The following is a 20,236-nucleotide window of genomic DNA, read 5'->3' on the forward strand; positions in this document are numbered from 1 at the left end:
CTTTTTCGCCATAGACTGCCGTTCAAATTATTTTGAAAGATAACGGAAGGGGCGGGACTTCACCACTCTATAAGCACATTTTCCATTAGTCTGTCATTTGTTATCTCATTAGCTTACTTTTCCTGATGGGTTAAGATCTCTCACCCTGTATAGTAGGCCTGCTTATGGCAGTATATTGTAGGAAACTCATCATTTTGTTATTGTGAAAACAGTCTTTTCACACTGAATGCCACACATTGTCAGTCATTTTTTTCTTGCTATTGAAAATGCAGTAAATAAAAAAAAAGATTTTGCTTGTTTGTATGTGTTTGGTTTGCAAAATATCAAGCAAGACAAAAGACAATAAAATAAAAAATAAAATAAACTGATATATCTTATCTAAAGTAATGTTTAGATAAATCTTTCTGAAACTTTCAGGAAGTTTTTTTTTCTGCACTTCCACTCCAGTCCAGTTGGCGGCGGTAATGCGCATCTAAGTTAGTTCAACTGGTTTGCCAATCGGCAAATGCACCGAAGAAGAGTGTATGTTAATGTTGATATTAGAGATGATTTCACTTCGCATTATAGGTTCTTGTCTGAACAAAGAGGACCGACGAGACGGTGTATGAAACAGAAATGCGGTATTTGTTTTACAAAACTATCACTACAAGTTTAGAGTCGTAGGCTGGGTTACATCGTATTCGTAAGGCTAACATAGGCAGACGGCACCGGCGGAAGGGGCTACCTCTCGCACGCACCCCGCCGAGGACTTGAAGTAGCAACGCACAGTGAAAGTGAGTTTGATAAAACTGCTTTTTTGTAATGTTTTGTAATCTACTTTTCATTATGCAGATGGGTTTGAAGTTCAGTCATTTATGTGAAAATCTGGCGTTAGCTGGTTAATCACTTTACTTGATCAGAGACTTAACTGAACTGATTCAGGCACTTTATTTGCAATAGACTATCCACATCATTAGATAGCAAAGGAGAAAGGATATGTCATTCAACTTAAAGAATATTCTAAACCTGTTTACTTTAAAACTTGCCACAATTTGTTATGTTTCTGATCTGTTTTGAATCTGTTTATCTCACTCTCTGTCTCTCTCTTTCATCATGAAGAATAGGAGGAAAAATCAAGCATGGCTCCGGTCCTCAGTTCTTCTGAAACGGACCAATCCCCATCAGGCCCTGAAACGGACCAGTCTTCATCAGACCCAGAACCCGAACTGTCTCCTGCGGACCTGGTGCGTCTGTGCCGGTTCCGGAGGGCGTCAGTGGTGCTGGTGGACTGCTGTAGAACTGAAGAACAGCCAGTGAAGGAGGAGGAGAACAACACAGATGGAGATCAGCCCAAGACCCGTAAGAACACACACACACCCACACACACACACACACACACACACAACACACACCCACACACACCCACACACACCCACACACACCCACACACACCCACACACACACACACACACACACACACACAACACACACACCATACACACACACACACACACACACAAACAAGCACACAGAACCACCAACAGAAATGGAGAACAGTCCAAGAGCCATGAGAGATCACACACACACACACACACACACACACACACACAATTATGTCGGCGCTGGTGTCGGCTCAGTTGACATGGAATTAAAATATCACAGAAGCACATTAAGTTTAAGCTCTAATCTACAAGCTGAACATTGTTCACACTTCTACACTGTTACATGTGAAATGAACATGGGATGGAGGTCTGGACTCACACTCACACACACACACATTCATTGAAATGTGCTGTAGGACTGGGTTGCATTTGGCACATGCACTTGTGCATAGGTTTTTTCTCAATATGAAAAGTTCCTTATTTTCAACTGAACTCAAAGATAATGAATATAGGCTATATGGAGTATTCTTTATTTGTTATGCCCTTTATAATGTGTGTAGCCTACTGTACATTGTGTGCATGCACTTCTGCTGTAGCATTTATTTCAGTTTATAAGATATATTGTGTTGACTCAGGCCCGCTGAAATATCCCTCCCCCAAAAAAGAAATCTGCGCCTTAACAGTGGCTATCGTCAGTGCAGTGCGTAGGCTCCAAATACAAACTGTAGAAAAAACAACTGTGGAGTTGAAATAATACGTCTTAAAGGGATAATCCACCATCTAGGGAAATACTCATTTTCCACCTCCCCACCTCCAACCAGTTCATCCAGCCGTTCTCTGAGTCTGACGGTCTAATCAGCCTGGTCTGATTCAATGAGCTGGAGCTAAAAATGCTACTGTCAGACTCCGAGAACGGCTGGATGAACTGGGGAAAGGGAACTCAATTGTTTAACTCGAGGGGAGGTGGAAAATGAGTGTATTTCCCCAAATGGTATCGCTTTAAAGTTAAGCTCATAAAGTAAATTTATTTGCTTCCATTTGATTCCCAATCAAGATACACTTATAATAGTAGGCTAATATGGAAGGCACAGTCAGGGATTTCACAGGAAATCACGTTTGTATGTGTTTAGGTTTAAGTTTATTAGCAGATACAATTTGTGCAAACATAATATTTTAACCAAGGAACCAAATTAAACATGCCAGCGAGGTACAGTAGCTCGCACCTGCCTTCAGTAGCCTATTCCCAGATAAATCCCACACAGGGTTTCGTTTTTGTTTGTTCTATACAGTCAATGCTTTCAAGCTCTGTGTTGCTAACATGCCTAGGCTGTGAAATTAAGATCTAGCCTACTGGTGGGTTTAATTGAATTTGAATAATAGGATATGCAACCATTTACATCTGGAGATAGTTATTTATCATTCCTTTAGAGCTCACCAAAATAATACAAATTATCCTTACAAGACACGTATCTCCTATAATCCAAGATAGACTTTCTTCGAGTTGTTAGGCTTTTGAACATAGTTAATTTCATCCACATATCCTTATGCACAATGCATAACAACGCTACTAAATTAGCTTATAGTAAAACTGTGAGAATCAAGCAAGCCTCACAGGCCGTCCCGCCCTTAAAGTGACAGGCACTCAATTCCACCTGCACAGCACCAATACAGTGTAATGACATGAAAAAGAAGTCTATATAGTTCATACATTCTAAATAGTATTAATTTAGCTCACAGGTGAGATGTGGCCTATGATTAAGCTTTAATTTTTTGTAATTAATAGTAAATAATAATTTTCTGTGTTGTGCATCGTGCCATTTAATTTTTGTTTCATTTCAATTTCTAATAATAATGTAAGTAATAATTATGTATTGACGTAATAATGTACATGAAAAAGGTGAAAGAAAAACATGAATAATCCTGTCCAGTTCAAGTAATAAACTTAATCATGCTGCAAAAATCCACAGAAGTCATCATTTAAGGAGTAATGGGGGGGTGGGTTTAGCTTCCTTCGATTAATAGCACCACTGCTGGAATATATATATATATATATATATATATATATATATATATATATATATATATATAAAATTTTATACAGCAGTTTTCTACAGGTAGATTAGTGTAAGAAAGTCATTGATGTTAGTCTGTGCTGTGGTGCAGATATCTTGTCTTCTCATGTTTTTTTTTCCGTTAAACATCATTATTCTCTCACAGGAAATCTGCCGTTCTCTGGTTCCCAGTCCAGAAAGAAGCTCAAAACACACCTGCACGCTCTCACTGAAGAAAGGACACAGCAGTCCGCGGAGTGTGGAGAGAGTTCAACTGCCCAGTCAAGCTTCAAAGGTCCCCAGCGCACTCACAAAGGAGAGAAGCCATACCAGTGTGGTCAGTGTAGCAAGCGTTTCAGCCGGGAGTCTAGTTTACATAAACATGTATGCACCGGGGAGAGACCATACCTCTGCACTCAGTGCGGCCAGAGCTTCAGTCGAGAGGATCGTCTCAACTCACACCTGCGCACTCACACGGGAGAGAGGCCGTACCCATGTGGCGAGTGTGGCCGCAATTTCATCGACGCTCGAAAACTCAGAAGACACCAGCGCATGCACACGGGAGAGAGGCGACACAGCTGCACTCAGTGTGACAAGAGCTTCTTTGAAGCAGGACACCTCAAAAGTCACGAGCGCACTCACTCGGGAGAAAGACTGTACCTCTGCTCCGAGTGTGGCAAGACTTTCGCGACTCGGTCAAGCCTCAGCATACACCAGCGCATTCACACAGGGGTGAAACCATACAGCTGCACTCAGTGTGGCAAGCGCTTCAGTCGAGAGGATAATTTAAAAACGCACTTAGGCACTCACACAGGAGAGAGACCGTACACCTGCCCCGAGTGTAGCAAGAGTTACACCCGAGAGGACAGTCTCAGAATACACCAGCGAACTCACATGGGAGGAAAGCCGTTCAGCTGCACTCAGTGTGGTGAGGCCTTCAGGCAGTACGGAGATCTCAAAAAACACCGAATCATTCACAAGGAAGAGGGGCTGTTCCATTGTCCGCAGTGCGACATGAAGTTCCTTTACGTGGGGAAACTCCAATCCCACTTGCGGACCCACACAGGAGAGAGACCGTACCAGTGCACTCAGTGTGACAAGACGTTTACTCTGAACGGAGAGCTCAAGAGACACCAGCGCATCCACACAGGAGAGAGACCGTACCAGTGCACGCAGTGTGCCAGGAGCTTCATCGAAGTGGGGAAACTGCGGAGACACGAGCGCACCCATACTGGAGAGAGACCATACGTGTGCGCTCAGTGTGGCAAGAGCTTCATTCGTTTGGATTATCTTCAGAAACACCAACACACCCACACAGGAGGACACACCCCGTCCTCTTGACATCGCCTCAAACAACGCCAGCACACTCAACCGATCCAGCGGACGATTGACCACACTGACACTGAGTATGGAACCTGGAGCAGCTGGGCTAGCTCTCCTGAAACCTTAAAGTATAATTCCAGCGAAAATAGACCCAAGGGTGTTTTTCTGCATTAAAACACATCAAATAAGCCGTGGAGACTATTTTTCATTGATCAACCACTACAGAGCTTGCTCCGGTATACGCTATAGCCCCAAATAGCAAACAGTGGATTAGCTAAGGGCCATGTAAAATATGCTTCAGTCATTATTTAAACGTTTGTGATAATTAATTAACTTTTACATATCGCCATTCCTGACCTGTCATGCGACAATGTGACGTCACAGGAGTGCCTAACCATTTTGCGCGTGGTGGTCGCGGCACTAGTTGCAATATTCTCCTAAACAGAGGTGTTGCTGTTTGTTGCTGTTGTGAAAAGGCTATCGCTACTGTACCTACTTCACACCGTAGAAGAAGCAATGAAGCCGCTCTAGTTGCCATGGTGAATCAGTGAATCTGTGATCGGTGGCGGGGTCTATTTTAGGGAGCAGTGAGCGCGCACTTATCCAGGATAGGTTTCACCTGGCTTGATGAATCCGCTCATCCTGGCTTGCTCGTTGTGCAACCAATTAAGCCTGTACGCTCTTGTTTTGGATTCATTGAGCGCAGCTCAGTAACTTATCCCGGATGTCTTAATTCTGCTTTTGTGCAACAGGCCCCAGGTCTGAACCTCTCTTTAGGTTATGCAGTTTTAGGATAAATGTTTTTTTGTTAGATGGCATAGCCACTAAGTCCAAGATAAGCGTTTTGTGACATTTTGTTGTTCAGTAAATAAAATAAAATACAAATATAAATGTCATCTCAAAAATACAGTATTTCAGGAATTCTTTTTGAACATGAAATACAAAAAGAAGAATTTTGAATCTGACTTCATCCAATGTTAAGATTTCTGTACTTGAAAGGTATGTCTGTATATTTTATTATATAATGGCTATTTTAAACATTTATACATAATATTTCAGAGAACTTTCAATACAAAATATTATTGACATAGTGTAAATAATCAGCTGTGGAAGTTTTGTGGGGATATCTATTAGTTAAGTTGTTTAGCCAATTAACCTGTAATGTATCCCTGCATAAGCGTATAACAGACATGAACAGGGTGATGACACAAAAAAAGCTGCTACCAATGCAATGCTATCACTTATTCCCTAAAATCACTCTGAGACTTATTCCCCTCAGATGGTACCGACCCACCCCTCTGGCTCCGGCTCATATCCCCATCCCACCCCTCTGGCTCCGGCTCATATCCCCATCCCACCCCTCTGGCTCCTGTCTGTGCAATTGTGCATAGACAGTCAATATAATAGTGCAAAGTCAGGCCAATAAATGGCTGAGGTAGTTCTGTTTGACCTAAGTAAGCAAGTGGCATAGTGGTGCAAGTTATGTAAGAGCAGCAGAAGTGTTGTGTTTTCAGGACAACAGGACAACAACAAACAAGTTGCAAAGTGTGCAAGTGTACAAGTGGAGTAGTGCAAGGCAGCCATTGTGGGTCCAAAGTCCAGGATGTTATGTAGCTGAGGGTGGAGGGGGGAGAGAGTTCAGCATCCTAACAGCCTGGTGTATGAAGCTGTTGGTGAGTCTGGTGGTGCAGGACTGCAGGCTTCTGTACCTCTTCCCAGAGGGCAGTAGATCAAACAAATTGTGAGCGGGGTGACTTGCGCTGCAGGGCTTTCCTGTTGTATTCAGTGCAGCTTCCGCCCCACACAGCGATACAGCTGGAGAGGATATAATAGGCCATAATAAGGCCATATCTGTGTATTATTTGAAATTTTAGGCTATGGTATGTTTATTTTTTCTTCACACAGGATGTTAGTGTGCCGTGGGACATTTTAAGTGTCAAAAGTGTGCCGTGGCACAAAAAAGGTTGAAAAACACTGATATAAGGTATAGGTATAGCTTAAGGTATAGTTATGGGAAACGCGCATAGGAAAGTAAACGACTTTAGTAAGGCATACCTTAAGATCCTAATTCTTAATATGCTGCCATAACATCATCACGCACAACCATGCACACACCTCAGCACCACCTAGTGGCGGTGTTTGGCAGTGCGGTGGGCAGTGCCCATGTGGCTTTGGGTAGAAGAATAGATTGTATTGTTGGGAAGTGGTTGAGCACTGCTCTCCCATGCCCACCTTTTTTTTTTATCACGGATGGATAAATGCAAAGACCAAGTTCCTTGTATACGCAAGTATACTTGGCCTAAAAACCTGATTTACATTTACATTAGGATAGAGATGCTGCAAGTCTGTCTGTGATGTGATCATAGGATGTGATGTACCTGAAGTGTCCACCAGGGGTCAGCAGGTGATATGGCTGTCCAGGTCTGTGGTGCAGGCTGCTCTACTGAGGCAGCCGGACCTGTGGATCACCTCAGAGCAGGGTAGTGATATGTCTGTCTGTCTGTCTGTCTCACTGTGGATCACCTCAGAGCAGGGTAGTGATCTGTCTGTCTGTCTGTCTCACTGTGGAATGCCTCAGTGAAAGGTAATGATCCATCTGTCTGTCTCACAGTGGATCACCTCAGAGCAGGGTAGTGATCTGTCTGTCTGTCTGTCTGTCTCACTGTGGATCACCTCAGAGCAGGGTAGTGATCTGTCTGTCTGTCTGTCTGTCTCACTGTGGATCACCTCAGAGCAGGGTAGTGATCTGTCTGTCTCACTGTGGAATGCCTCAGTGGAAGGTAGTGATCCATCTGTCTGTCTGTCTGTCTCTCTCTCTCTCTCTCTGTCATACTGTGTAACGCCTCAGAGGAGGGATCCATCTATCCATCTCTCTCTCTCTCTCTCTCTCTCTCTCTCTCTCTCTCTCTCTCATGTGGAACACCTCAGAGGAGGTATAGCTGTTGATCCACATGGTGTAATTACATCATTATATTATTGTTTTTCTTGTTCTGAGTGTGTTTAATTGTTCTGAGTGTTATCAGCCTCTCTATCTATCTATCTATCTGTCTCTCATCTTATCTGTCATCACTTCACCAGTTCTCCATGTCTCTCTCATATGTTGCGCTCAAAGCCAGGGTATGCTGTGACACGAAAGTGACTCTGTTTTAGCATCGCTGTATCACCATGATGTCTGATGCTGTCACCTATACCCCACCGGTATTGTTGAAATATTTGTTTCTCTTTTTATTAATAAATAGAAACCTTTACTGATAGTCTTTCACTCGTATCATTTCAGTAGCCTATTCAGATCACCTAATGTGTTCCCCTTTCTTCAGCTGTTGAAGGCTGTTTTCTTGCAATTAGCAGTAGCCTAGCCTGAATAAAACGTTTTTGGAGTTATAAAAGCTCTGTAGGCTTTTGGAGTTATAAAAAAACAAAGATCCTTGATCACTCCTTGAAGCTCTAACCCTCTCTGATAAAAAGCTCTGTACATTTCAGTCTTAGTGGGCGTGTTTTGGCCTTGGTCTTTGTACACCTAACAAATTAGGGAAATCTGTTCAGAAGACAGTCAGTGTGGTAGGCAAGGAAACTACAAAATAGTGTTAAACTACTTAATCCTACATTTATTTAAACCGATTGATTGGCGTTCTCTTTTATTCCACTTCCAGTCCAGTCGGCGGCGATAATGCTCATCCAAGTTGATCTCTCAACTGTCTCATACACAAAAGAAGGAGTTGGCGGTGACGTTAGCAGACTGCTTCAGGGGTTGTTTTGATCACATTTATGTTTGTTGCTAGAAAACGAACTAAGCTTGCATAATTAATTGAATCGCGGTATTTATTTTGTTAATTTGTGGGGTGCCGAACATAAACGGAAACTGGGAGGCAACACGAGCTGCAGCCTTTCTGTCGCGACACCGGAGAGACGTTAAAGCGAAGGTGTGTTAACCTACCGTGCGAGTAGGAAGTAACCTAGTCTAACGTTACATGTTTTAGCCTTCTGTCTGTCTGTGTGGTTTTAGCAAACAAAGGAAACTATAAGCCTTAGGTAACGTTTTGCCGCATAAAACAGCTGTGTTTTTGCTTTTCCCATATGTGTGTATGAGGGCAAAATCTACCTCTGGGTACAAATAAACTTGATAAGTTCAGTAAAACTGCCATAAGTAGCCTACATATTGTAAATATTGATGCTCATTGAAGCTCAATGCAAATCAAACCAGCTAATAGGCTAACTGAAATAAAACCATGCCAATCTCTAGGTATGGTGAAGGGTATGTGATGATGTGGGGCTATTTTAATTTCAAAGGCCAAGGGAACTTTATCAGGATGCATAGTATCCTGGATCCATGAAATAACTGGTCTTAAAAAATATAAATCTTCCTGCCTCTATGGGAATTTAACATAGGGGTGCCAATACGTATGACCCCTGTATTTTAAGGAAGAACATTTATTTATTTATGATACATTATTCATTCACAAAGAAAATTGGTGTCCTTAAAGGTTGGATATTTCCTCTTTTTTTAAATTTAAGGCATTAAGATCAATTTCCAAAAGATGATTTTTATATTCCTCTTTTTAATCAACTTTAGCAGAGGTGCCAATAAATGAAAGTGTAGATTATGAAATTAGTGTGTAGATTATATGAAATGAAACCATATAGTGTGTAGAATAAGTGGAAACCTTAGAGTGTGTAGATCAAAGATTCTAGAGCGGAGCTCTGTTCTATAATCTTTGGTGTAGATTATATGAAATGAAACCTTAGAGTGTGTTGATTATATGTGAAACGTTCATGCTTTAGTCATAAGATGCACAATTGTTCTGCTTGTCAGCCTGACTAAAGGACTGAAGTAAACCTATCTGCCCTGCAGTGGAGGTATTAAACGCAGAACTCTTGAGCTGCACAGCAAGCAGAAAGGGGAAGGTCTTTCTGAGAGGAGGAGTTGAGTTTGGGGGATATTGTATGTTTACTTGTATGCTTGAGTTTGGGGGATATTGTATGTTTATTTGTTTGCTTGAGTTTGGGGGATATTGTATGTTTACTTGTACGCTTGATTTTGGGGGATATTGTATGTTTACTTGTTTGCTTGAGTTTGGGGGATATTGTATGTTTACTTGTACGCTTGATTTTGGGGGATATTGTATGTTTACTTGTTTGCTTGAGTTTGGGGGATATTGTATGTTTACTTGTTTGCTTGAGTTTGGGGGATATTGTATGTTTACTTGTTTGCTTGAGTTTGGGGGATATTGTATGTTTACTTGTATGCTTGAGTTTGGGGGATATTGTATGTTTACTTGTTTGCTTGAAAAGCGCTTGCATTTGAATTTCCCTCTTTATTTCATCAGTTTTAGAAAAAATGGCTCCGGTCCTCGGCTCTGAGGAGGACCAGTCCCCATCAGACCCAGAACCGGACCAGTCCCCATCAGACCCAGAACCGGATCAGACTCCATCAGACCCAGAACCAGATCAGACTCCATCAGACCCAGAACCAGACCAGTCCCCAAAAGACCCTGAAATGGACCAGTCTTCATCAGAATCAGAAACAGACGAGTCTTCATCAGATCCAGAACCCGACCCATCCCCTGCGGACCCAGAACCCGAGCTGTCCCCTGCGGACTCAGAACCTGAACTGTCCCCTGCGGACCTGGTGCGTCTGTGCCGGTTCCGGAGGGCGTCAGTGGTGCTGGTGGACTGCTGTAGAACTGAAGAACAGCCAGTGAAGGAGGAGGAGAACAACACAGATGGAGATCAGCCCAAGACCCGTAAGAACACACACACACACACACACACCGACACACTCACACACTATTCACTCACTCACTCACATGTACACAGGGGCGCTGCTAGGGTTGTATTCCATAGATGTTTTTTAAATTCTGGTTGCTAAACACACTATTTTAACGTAGTTTTAAATGATGGTTGCTAAACACACTATTTTAATGTAGTCTGGGAAGGACAGAAATAACAGGGTTTCCTGCAGCACTTTGCAGTCAAGGCGGCCGCCTTGGTAAAACAAGCCTGCCGCCTTAACTACGTCGTCAAAAAAAAAAAAAAAAAACGTGTCCCGTTTTCTCCCTTTCATTCCAAACCGTGACCAATGTCAATCTCCCTTCTCCGCAGAACGCATTAAAAAAATAAGAAGAAACGTGTCATGAATCGAAAAATAATCAGATTTTATAATCTTTACATATGTGATATGCCTCTGAATCAGAGCTAGTGAGCGGAGCTGAGCGGTGCAAGTATCTCGCTCCTCGCTCTCAAGAATCAGTCAATTCCGTTTTTTCTGTGCCCACCCATTTGGACATTTCTGGCTACGCTGCTGTTAGAAAGGAAACTGATAAGTCAGCATACTATTCCTACAAAACAACTAGATACTAACAATGTAGAGCAAGAACAACCATGTGGTGGTGACACTGTTCCAGTGAGTAAAGATTCATTTTGGAATTTAAGAAGACACATTTCGCGGAAACATGAGTGTGCTACGGAGAGCAAAGAAAAACGTGAGCAATTTGAATATGCTTCATATCAAGTAGATGTTAGGACTTGCAGGCAAGGACCCAAATGCAGACCAGAAACCTGCGTAGTTCAGTTTTATTGTTGCAGCCAGACAGCAACAGAGCAAAGCACAAGAGATACAGTCCAAACACGAAAAGTTTCAAAAAGGGCAAAGCACAAAAGATCCAGGCTGAGTATCCAAAACACAAAAGTTCAGGCAAAAACAGGCAGAGTATCCAAAAACAGGAAAGCACAATGATGCAGCACAATGACGCAGACTGATGAACAGCACAGGTGTGGGCAGAAAGTGGCGGGAAAAAACAGGGAGTGGCAAGTTGGAGGTGGGATTCAGGCCACAACAAAGACACATGGCATCAAAACATAAGATGTCAGACAATACACAACCAGTCCAGCAGGGCGGCCAGAGTCCCTCAGTACGAAGTACTGACAGTAGAAGGCTAAAGTAAAACTTGGATGCTAAGCCTGTATTCTTTTGGCAAATCCCTTTAGTTTTATGCTTATGTGTATTAACGTTGCCAAGCTTGTTGTTGCACAGTGTTGCAGTCTTTTAAAATAAATGTTCTGAGTGAAATATATTGCCGTTGCTCTTAGCTTTTTGGGACCGGGGAGCTAAATTGACCTGACGCGAATTTGACCGCAAGACTGACAATAGACGGGCCTAGGCCCCTCCAGGCGCATCCGTGCCTACGCGTATGCTTTCTAAATGATTTAGCTAACTCCATCCCCATCAACGAACTTAGGCTATATGGCCAATATCTTTGAAATTTAACGGTCTTGGTTTTAATAGGAAGACAGTTGGGCATGCCTAAGACTCGTGGTGTGTCGGCCCCTACACACAGCTGCGTGCGTTGCGTTGCTGGAGACGCATCCCATTCACTTTACATGGGCTCACGTCATCTGTTGCCGAACTGAATTGTGGGTCCGTCGCGTTGTGTTTCTCCCGCCGCTCGCGTTGAGAAGTTCAGCTGTTGCTGCACCGACAGTCGGCACCGGCCAATCAAGCCAATCGACTGACAGCACCAACCAATCAAATTACGGTTATACTTCAAGTCATTTGCATAGCTACCGTCGGGAACACCCACTGGCATGCGTTGACGGAACGCAACTGTGTGTAGGAGCCGTGAGCGGTATTGGAGCGGAACAGAGCAGCCACTCCGGCCTCTAAATTAAAAAGTGCTCCGCGCTCAAATTCCATCCATATTACACAAAACTATAAAATAAAGTAAACTTCATTCACTCTCGGTGTATAGATCAGGACAGACTTGCGGAACAGGCTGCAGGGCAACAGTCTGACAGCCTGCATGAAGATGAGCATTAATGGACTAATAGTAAAACAGTGCAATTACCAAAGGGCCCTTGAAATGATCTTTTTAAAGCCAAGGAGGATGGCTTGTAACGATGCTAGTTGTCAGCTCTGCCATAAGTAGTGACTGATCACATTTGCACATTTTGTTGTTTTGCACTTTCCTTTGCACTTGTTCTATAGTTTGTAATAGTCTTTGTTAAAATACTGTTACAATACTGTTGCAGGGCTTAAAATACATTTTTCAAAATGGGGGGGGAATTCCCCCCTTAGGTTATTCATGTAGGGGGGATTTACACAATTTGGGGGGGGGTCGATTCTGATACCAAGTCAAGAATTGCGATATTTTCGATACTTCTTCGATACTTTTTTAAAAATGTGTTTGATTTTGGGGCCCCCACCACCCTGACGTCATCAGTAATATATACTGTAGTGGGATCATTCACAACAGTGGACATCCTAGATTCTGCTTGACTCTCTTCACACACACACAAACACACACTGAAAATGATTGCTTACGTGATATGCTTCTATTTCATATATTTTTAAATTCATAAAGAGTGTATTTAGTTAATAATGTATTTATATTATTGTAAAAATGTACAAATGTACTTTAATGTATAGCATTTTACTAGTAATTACTAGTAGCTAAACATATTTAGTAATTTGAATGCTTCATATTGACGTTTAAACTATAACACTTAGGCATATCTGGGGTGTGTAGGTCTAATTGAGTGCACATTGGTGATGAGTAGGTGTAATTGAGTGCCTGTCACTTTAAGAAATAGCCTACGTGAGAGTAATTAGCCTTCCTTCAGCCTGACGGTTTTAGGCTAGTCGCTAGTGAATAAAAGTTGTGCATAAGGATATGTGGATGCAATTCATTATGTTTTCGATGTCATTAGATAAAATACATAAATAAAATAATAAATAAACTATTCTCTCTCTCTCTCCATGTGTGTGTCTGCGTCTGCGTGAGGCTCTGTTCAATTCAACTCGGTAGTTGATCCGTCTGGTCAATAGCACCGCATTCACGCCACTTCATGATTATATTAACGTCATCAGACAGGCTGTAAAAGTGTATGCGGGAATTTCTCGCATTATGATGTCTAGAGTTGCGGGACTTGAACAAATTATGCGCAATACCCGCAATCCCGCAGTGAAATTTAAGCCCAGTTGTATAGTTTGTTTGGTGTTATTACTTTGTTAACTGTTATTTTGAGAAGCTGGTTATTTATTTAATATGTAGTGTTTAATAAATAATTGTTAAATGTACAGAGTCTGTAGTGTATCGCACAAGCAAGACGCCAACACCCACACCCCCCACCCCCACCGGTCGGACCGACACCATAACCCCCCACCCCGGTCGGACGGCAACCGATACAAGACCCCCCCCCCCCCCCCTTTTTTATTTTATTATTATTGATAGGCTAACTCGTGGCTTTAGAGATAACTCTAGCCTAGCCTAATAATGAATTGATGCGCATACAAGTGAAGTCAGAACTTAGGATTACTACCTGGAAATTCATCCTGCGTCTTCCCATTGCATCGAACTCCAACAAAATTGACTCCGGATCCAATTCAATTTCTGGATGGATATGCATCAGTGCTAGTCCAGTCAAACGCTTGTCAGTCATTGTATTCCTGAGGTATGTCTTCAATCGTCGTAGACAGCTGAAGGAGCGTTCAGCACTGGCAGTAGAAACAGGCATAGTCAACAGAATCTTCATCACCGCGTGAATGTTAGGGTAAAAGTCTGCTTATTACGACTTGCCAGTGGCGACTTGGCAGACGTCACTGATTGCATGTGTATGAAGGCCTACGTTGTGCTGCCTCCACAGCTCAAGCTCCACATCTGCACTTTCAACATTTGGCATCAGGGCGGCATACTCCACCTTTATTTCCTCCCAAATGCTCTGTGTCAAATGTTGCAATTTGCTGGGTAGGAGATATTGTGCTTTAAGACGTGGCAATGCAAGACACCCTATCCCTAACTTCAGTTATCAGGTGGTCAATGAAAGGCAAAAACACATTTATTCTCCAGTACTCCTGGGGGTTTGCCGCAGGTGTGTTAGACCTTTGAGTCTGTCTGTTGACAATGCGAGGCGATGAGGGTACGACGTCAATGCTGGCAGCCAAGGAGCATGCTTTCTCCCAAAGCTCACTATAGGTAGAACTGTCGCGTTTGCTTTCAAGCACTGTGACCAGGTCTGAAGCCATCTGTGCGGCCCTTGGCAACTCACAGTTTGGGTTCTGCAAGCCATTGCTAAGGGGCGTTAGATTGTGCAACAACTCCTGTGCTACAACTAGGCATATGATAAACCCATATGACTCCATGGCTCTTGTGAGGGAGGCTTTAGAGCTGCAATTGCCGTCTCCCCTCTGTCTTTAACTCAACCATCGTAGTTAAAATGTCCTCGTAGCTTTCAATGACTGTAGACATACATGCATCATGCTGAGACCAGCGGGCGCATTGGTTGGTGCGTTGTTGACATACTGTCTGAGCATCTCGTCTCCCTTCATACGGTATTTCAAAATTGCCTGGAAATTGCTGCGTTCGTCGGTGTGGCCACGAGTAGGTATGTTCTGATGTCCGCAAGTGGCCACAAGATCGATGATGGCTTTTGAGTCCATACCTATTCCGCTCTAGTGCTTGCTGGTGTGAGTGATCCAGCCTGGAGCAGATTGACTGGCTCTTCCCCGAGGCAATGTTGACAAACTCAGCTGCGCGTAGTTGGGCACTTGCATGTGCTGCTGTTCCCAAGTGTCTCGAAACATTTTCTTTGGCATTGCTCCAGTCAGTAAGAGCCTTTGTTGTCAAAACCACGTCCTCAGATGAGAAAATCATACATGAAACACAAAATACGCCATCAACAGTCTGGCTATAACGCAGAGTGGGGTAAAGGCCCTCGTCGAAAAACTCCTCTGGCATCTTCCGTTGCTTCCCACAAATATTTCTACTTGGAGCCGTCCAACCTCTAGGGGGTTTGAAACGTGACTGTAATACTTTAAGCTTCACAGAATCAGAGGTCCTCTCTTTTCTGATTGGCTGGTGAGGTGGCTTAATTCTGTACGGGTCATTACATAGCAACTCAGACAACATCCAGGACAATGTTGCTGCACCGTCTAAAAACTAAGACCTGTAAAATATTTTTTGTTAAATTACAATGTTTTCATAAATCCTTGATATTGAATCCCTTGATATTGTATCAAAACCTAAAGTGTCATTGCATTTTTTGGTAATGGTCATAGGACTAAAATGGTATGTGGGGTAGCTAGTAGCAACACGAAAAAAGCTCAGTTTATTTTTATTAGTCATTTTGTGTGTAAAGTGCCTGTGATGTACCATGGTTCATTCACACACTCACTTGGTTACATTATCAATGCGCAAAACAATGATTTTGACTCAATTTATTTATCTATGGTACAACATTGGCACTTTGTACACTAAATGCCCATTCACTGAGCTACTTTCACATAGATTTTCAAGTGCCTGCTAGCTATCCCACATATCATTTTAGTCCTATAAAAAATGCCCGAAAAACACAACCTCCCCTGGTTTATTCCTTCAAATATGTAAGCCCATTATATGTGGAGAGCTCAAATATTGGCACAACATTAATAACATATGTCACGAAAAAAAAGATTGATATCAAAAACTAGTTCATACTACCCTAAATGTCACCCTTTCTGCAATGATATCAAATGCGTACAGAAACTAGTTCATACTATCCTTAATGTCACCCTTTTTGCAATGTTTACAAATCTAGAAAACCAATGAGAATGCCGTACAAACCTTTAATGGTTCAGTCACACTAAGAACATGTTTGTCTTAACCCTACAAAGTTTGGGCTGCCTATGAATACTTTTCACAATCATTTCAAGGGCTGAAAATAATATGAATTGAAGACAAGGTTTCAAAAAATCTGAGACGGTTCAGCAACAACCTTATCTGATTGGACACGGAATGGCAAAGGGAAGAAAAACTCTTTTCTGATTGGCTGGTGGGGTGGCTAGTTATTCTGAATATCGGGACACCTATGAAGTAGATTTGGTAAAAAAAAGTTTAATCACCGTTCCGTATCAATGTTCTTTTGAATGGGAACCAAAACAACCATAGTAAACGGCAGTTGAACTAGAAAGCAGGCTTAGCAACAATGGAATCAGCTGTAAACAAGCTCCAACAAACTATCCACTGTTTTCACTGTCGGGACCAAAGAAAGTAGTACAACAAACTCGGCTTCTTTTTAACCTGAACTGTTTGTATGCTATAAAGGCATGACTATTGCCTATATACATAGTGGCAACTATGACAAGCGGGGTAACGGCCTTCTCAGTGTACTGAATTAATGGAGGAAGCTCCTGTCTGCGCCGGCTTGTCCATTAATTCCGTATATCGGGTCACCTCGGCAGCCGGTGTCCTTACATAATGTCCATACTCTCATAGGATTTGTTTTTTATTTTTTTAACAGGTGGAGTTTATGACAATGTTATGCAATGCATGTTGTGGAGAGATTTAAGGATCATGTTTTAATACGGTGTCATGTATAGCATGTTTCTCCTAGAAAGCACAGTCCAAGCAGACTACGCATCGTGTTTTAATACAGTGTCATGTTTAGCATGTTTCTCCTAGAGAGCACAGTCCAAGCAGACTACGCATCGTGTTTTAATACAGTGTCATGTTTAGCATGTTTCTCCTAGAGAGCACAGTCCAAGCAGACTACGCATCGTGTTTAAGGATCGTGTTTTAATACAGTGTCATGTTTAGCATGTTTCTCCTAGAGAGCACAGTTCAAGCAGACTACGCATCGTGTTTAAGGATCGTGTTTTAATACAGTGTCATGTTTAGCATGTTTCTCCTAGAGAGCACAGTCCAAGCAGACTACGCATTGTGTCTACACTCCTCAGCTGAGGCTCGAATCCAACCAACCCCTGGGGATCAATAAAGTATCTATCTATCTATCTATCTATCTATCTATCTAACACACCAACGCGATTATTGGCCGTCGGACAGTCGTGCGAGGTCGGTGACTCGAGTCAGTTTGGTGTGTCCCGTCCCGTCGTCAGTCGGAGTCGGAGTTCATTTTGGCCGCAGGCGGCCTCAATGACAAATCTGATTGGTGGAGTGCTATCAATGACAAATCTGATTGGTGGAGTGCTAGCCCTTGACTAAATATTATCTTGGATTAGTATGACCATTAGCCCTACATTCAGCCATGTAAGTTATGAACCCATTTTGATAAACTATCCTAACATACTTTAACTAGACTAGCACACAGTTGCTGAACATGTGTTATTTCAGATTAGTTTGCAATAATATACAAGTATAACAAAGTCCTTAGCTGCTAGCTAGCTAGCGAACATCACTAGCAGTGCCCATTCATTTTCCGTTTACTGTGCTACCGTTACCGCTAGCTAGCTCTGTTAAAGGCACACTATGCAGGTTTTTTAGCTCAATATGCAAGTTTAGCTTAATGTACCTTCATTTAACAGCTTCAGAGTCATTGGAATGGTTATATGTCTTTTTTTGGGTTGAATGGTGGCCGTCTCGCTTCCCCCTAGCGCCTGTGAGTGGAAAAACCACCCTTGCAACTGTGGGCCGGCGGGCCGACGGCCTCAGCGTCAGGAAGTATAACGAGTGTAACAAATTGCTTTACTGCATTCAAATACACATACACGCCAGGCACCGGCTAGAAAAAGGTAGCGATGGAGTTTCTCAGACATTCGTCATGACAGAGCCAGCGAAAAAGAAGCAAAAAACGAGAAAACGGTAGCGGAAATTGCCAATACTGCAAAGTTTACCTTTAAATAAGATATGAAACTTAGTTTACCTTTAACGGCCAAAATAAATGATTTATTGAAAGAGTATTTCATTGACATCACACACAAGCAAAGACAATAAAATAATACAGAATATATATTTATATTTTCTTATTGCTTAATAAGAGAAGTCCGAAAGGAGTGCCATTTCGTTCCATTGGCGAATCTTTTGATTAATCTAGACTCTTCCCCAATTCAAATCTTTTAGCGCTGCCTGCTGTTATGGAAATGTATTACGTCTCGCGCACGCACAGAACGTACGCTCGGTGTCGCTTCGGTGTTCCGAGGCACTCTTTTGATCCACTCGGGGAGACGGGAGCCGACTGATCAGTCAGACTGCTTTTCTGACGACGGTCTGCTGTTGGGTTGGTGTGTCCTGGCCCTAAGGAAGTTGTTTGTGTGCGTGTGTGCGCGTAGGCGCCTGTCTTCTCATTGGTGTTTTTTTTTTGTAAAATGTGTTTTGTTCTCTCCCAGGAACGCGTGCGTCCTACCGTTCCCGCCGTGGGAGGGGCTTCCCGAGTGCCGGAAAGCTGAAATGCCACCAGCGCGACCATCACAAAGGGAAAAGCTACAGATGCGCCCGGTGCGCAAAGGCGTTCCCCGAGAAAGAGGCGCTCAAAGAGCACAGGCGTACGCACAGACCTCACCCGTGCTCGCAGTGCGGCAAGACCTTCACCTTCAGCGGAGATCTCCGACGACACCAGCGCATTCACACGGGCGAGCGGCCGTACACCTGCGACCACTGTGACAAGAGTTTCATCGACCTGGGAAAACTGAAAAAACACCTGCGGACCCACACGGGAGAGAGACCATTCCGCTGCGGCCAGTGCGACAAGAGCTTCACCGTTAACGGAGACCTCGTAAGACACACGCGCATTCATACAGGAGAGAGACCGTACAGCTGCGCGCTGTGTAGTGGGAAATTCATCGATGCGGGAAAACTGAAGAAACACATGCGCACGCACACCGGAGAGAGACCACACCACTGCGGCCAGTGTGGCAAGAGCTTCGCTCGGGCGGACACTCTCAAGAAGCACCAACAGGCCCACAAAGGAGAGAAACCATACCTCTGCACGCAGTGCGGCAAGAGCTTCACGGCGCTGTCGAGCATGAAGCTCCACCAGCAGATTCACGCCGGGGAGAAACCATACCTCTGCAACCAGTGCGGCATGAGCTTCGGCCAGGAGGACAGCCTCAGGAAGCACGCGCGCACTCACACCGGAGAGAAGCCGTTCGAGTGCGAGGAGTGCGGCAAGCGCTTCGGCCGCAAGGACAGTCTCAAGCTGCACCAGCGCACGCACACAGGAGAGAAACCGCACCGCTGCTCCCTGTGTAGCAAGAGCTTCGCCCAGGTGGGCACGCTTGCGTCACACCTGCGCACGCACACAGGAGAGAAGCCGCACCGCTGCAACCAGTGTGACAAGGGCTTCACCAGAGAGACCTACCTCAGGCAACACCAGCGCACTCACATTCACTTATGAGTCTGCCTACACACACACACACACACACACACACAACCTCAGGCGACACCAGCGCACTCACATTCATATATGAGTCTGCCTACATACGAGTCTGCCTACACATACACACACATGTTTTTTTTACCTTATAGGAGTTTTTTTGAAGAGACTGTTTTTCATTTACGGTGGAATGTTGATTGCGGATTTAACATTAATAATCCTGTCCAAAATGATGCATAAAGATAAAGGTTTTGTTTGTGTTTGTGACCTGTTCAAGATATGTGCTGTAACAATCATGCTTTGAAATTGCCATGTTTTTTTCTGTTGATCTTATGTCATATTTGTAAGTCTCACACTGTCCATATCTTTCCATAAAACTTGCCGGAAGTCATAATTTAAGGGCTTATTTTTTTTTTAAACTGT

The 20,236-nt window shown here is 43.3% G+C and overlaps 1 protein-coding gene across 1 annotated transcript; it reads left to right on the top strand.

Annotated features, from left to right (window-relative positions):
* Positions 1-506: 506 nt before the first annotated feature.
* LOC121700199 (zinc finger protein 420-like) lies at positions 507-20,210 on the top strand. Its single transcript, XM_042083005.1, is given in 6 exon segments — positions 507-773; positions 1,099-1,338; positions 3,579-4,760; positions 4,762-4,818; positions 10,060-10,476; positions 18,828-20,210. Coding segments are annotated over 5 exon segments (2,883 nt in total). The 5' UTR covers positions 507-773; positions 1,099-1,118; the 3' UTR covers positions 19,835-20,210.
* Positions 20,211-20,236: the final 26 nt, after the last annotated feature.

This window comes from Alosa sapidissima, chromosome 24 (assembly GCF_018492685.1).
Source record: "Alosa sapidissima isolate fAloSap1 chromosome 24, fAloSap1.pri, whole genome shotgun sequence".
NCBI lineage: Eukaryota > Metazoa > Chordata > Actinopteri > Clupeiformes > Clupeidae > Alosa > Alosa sapidissima.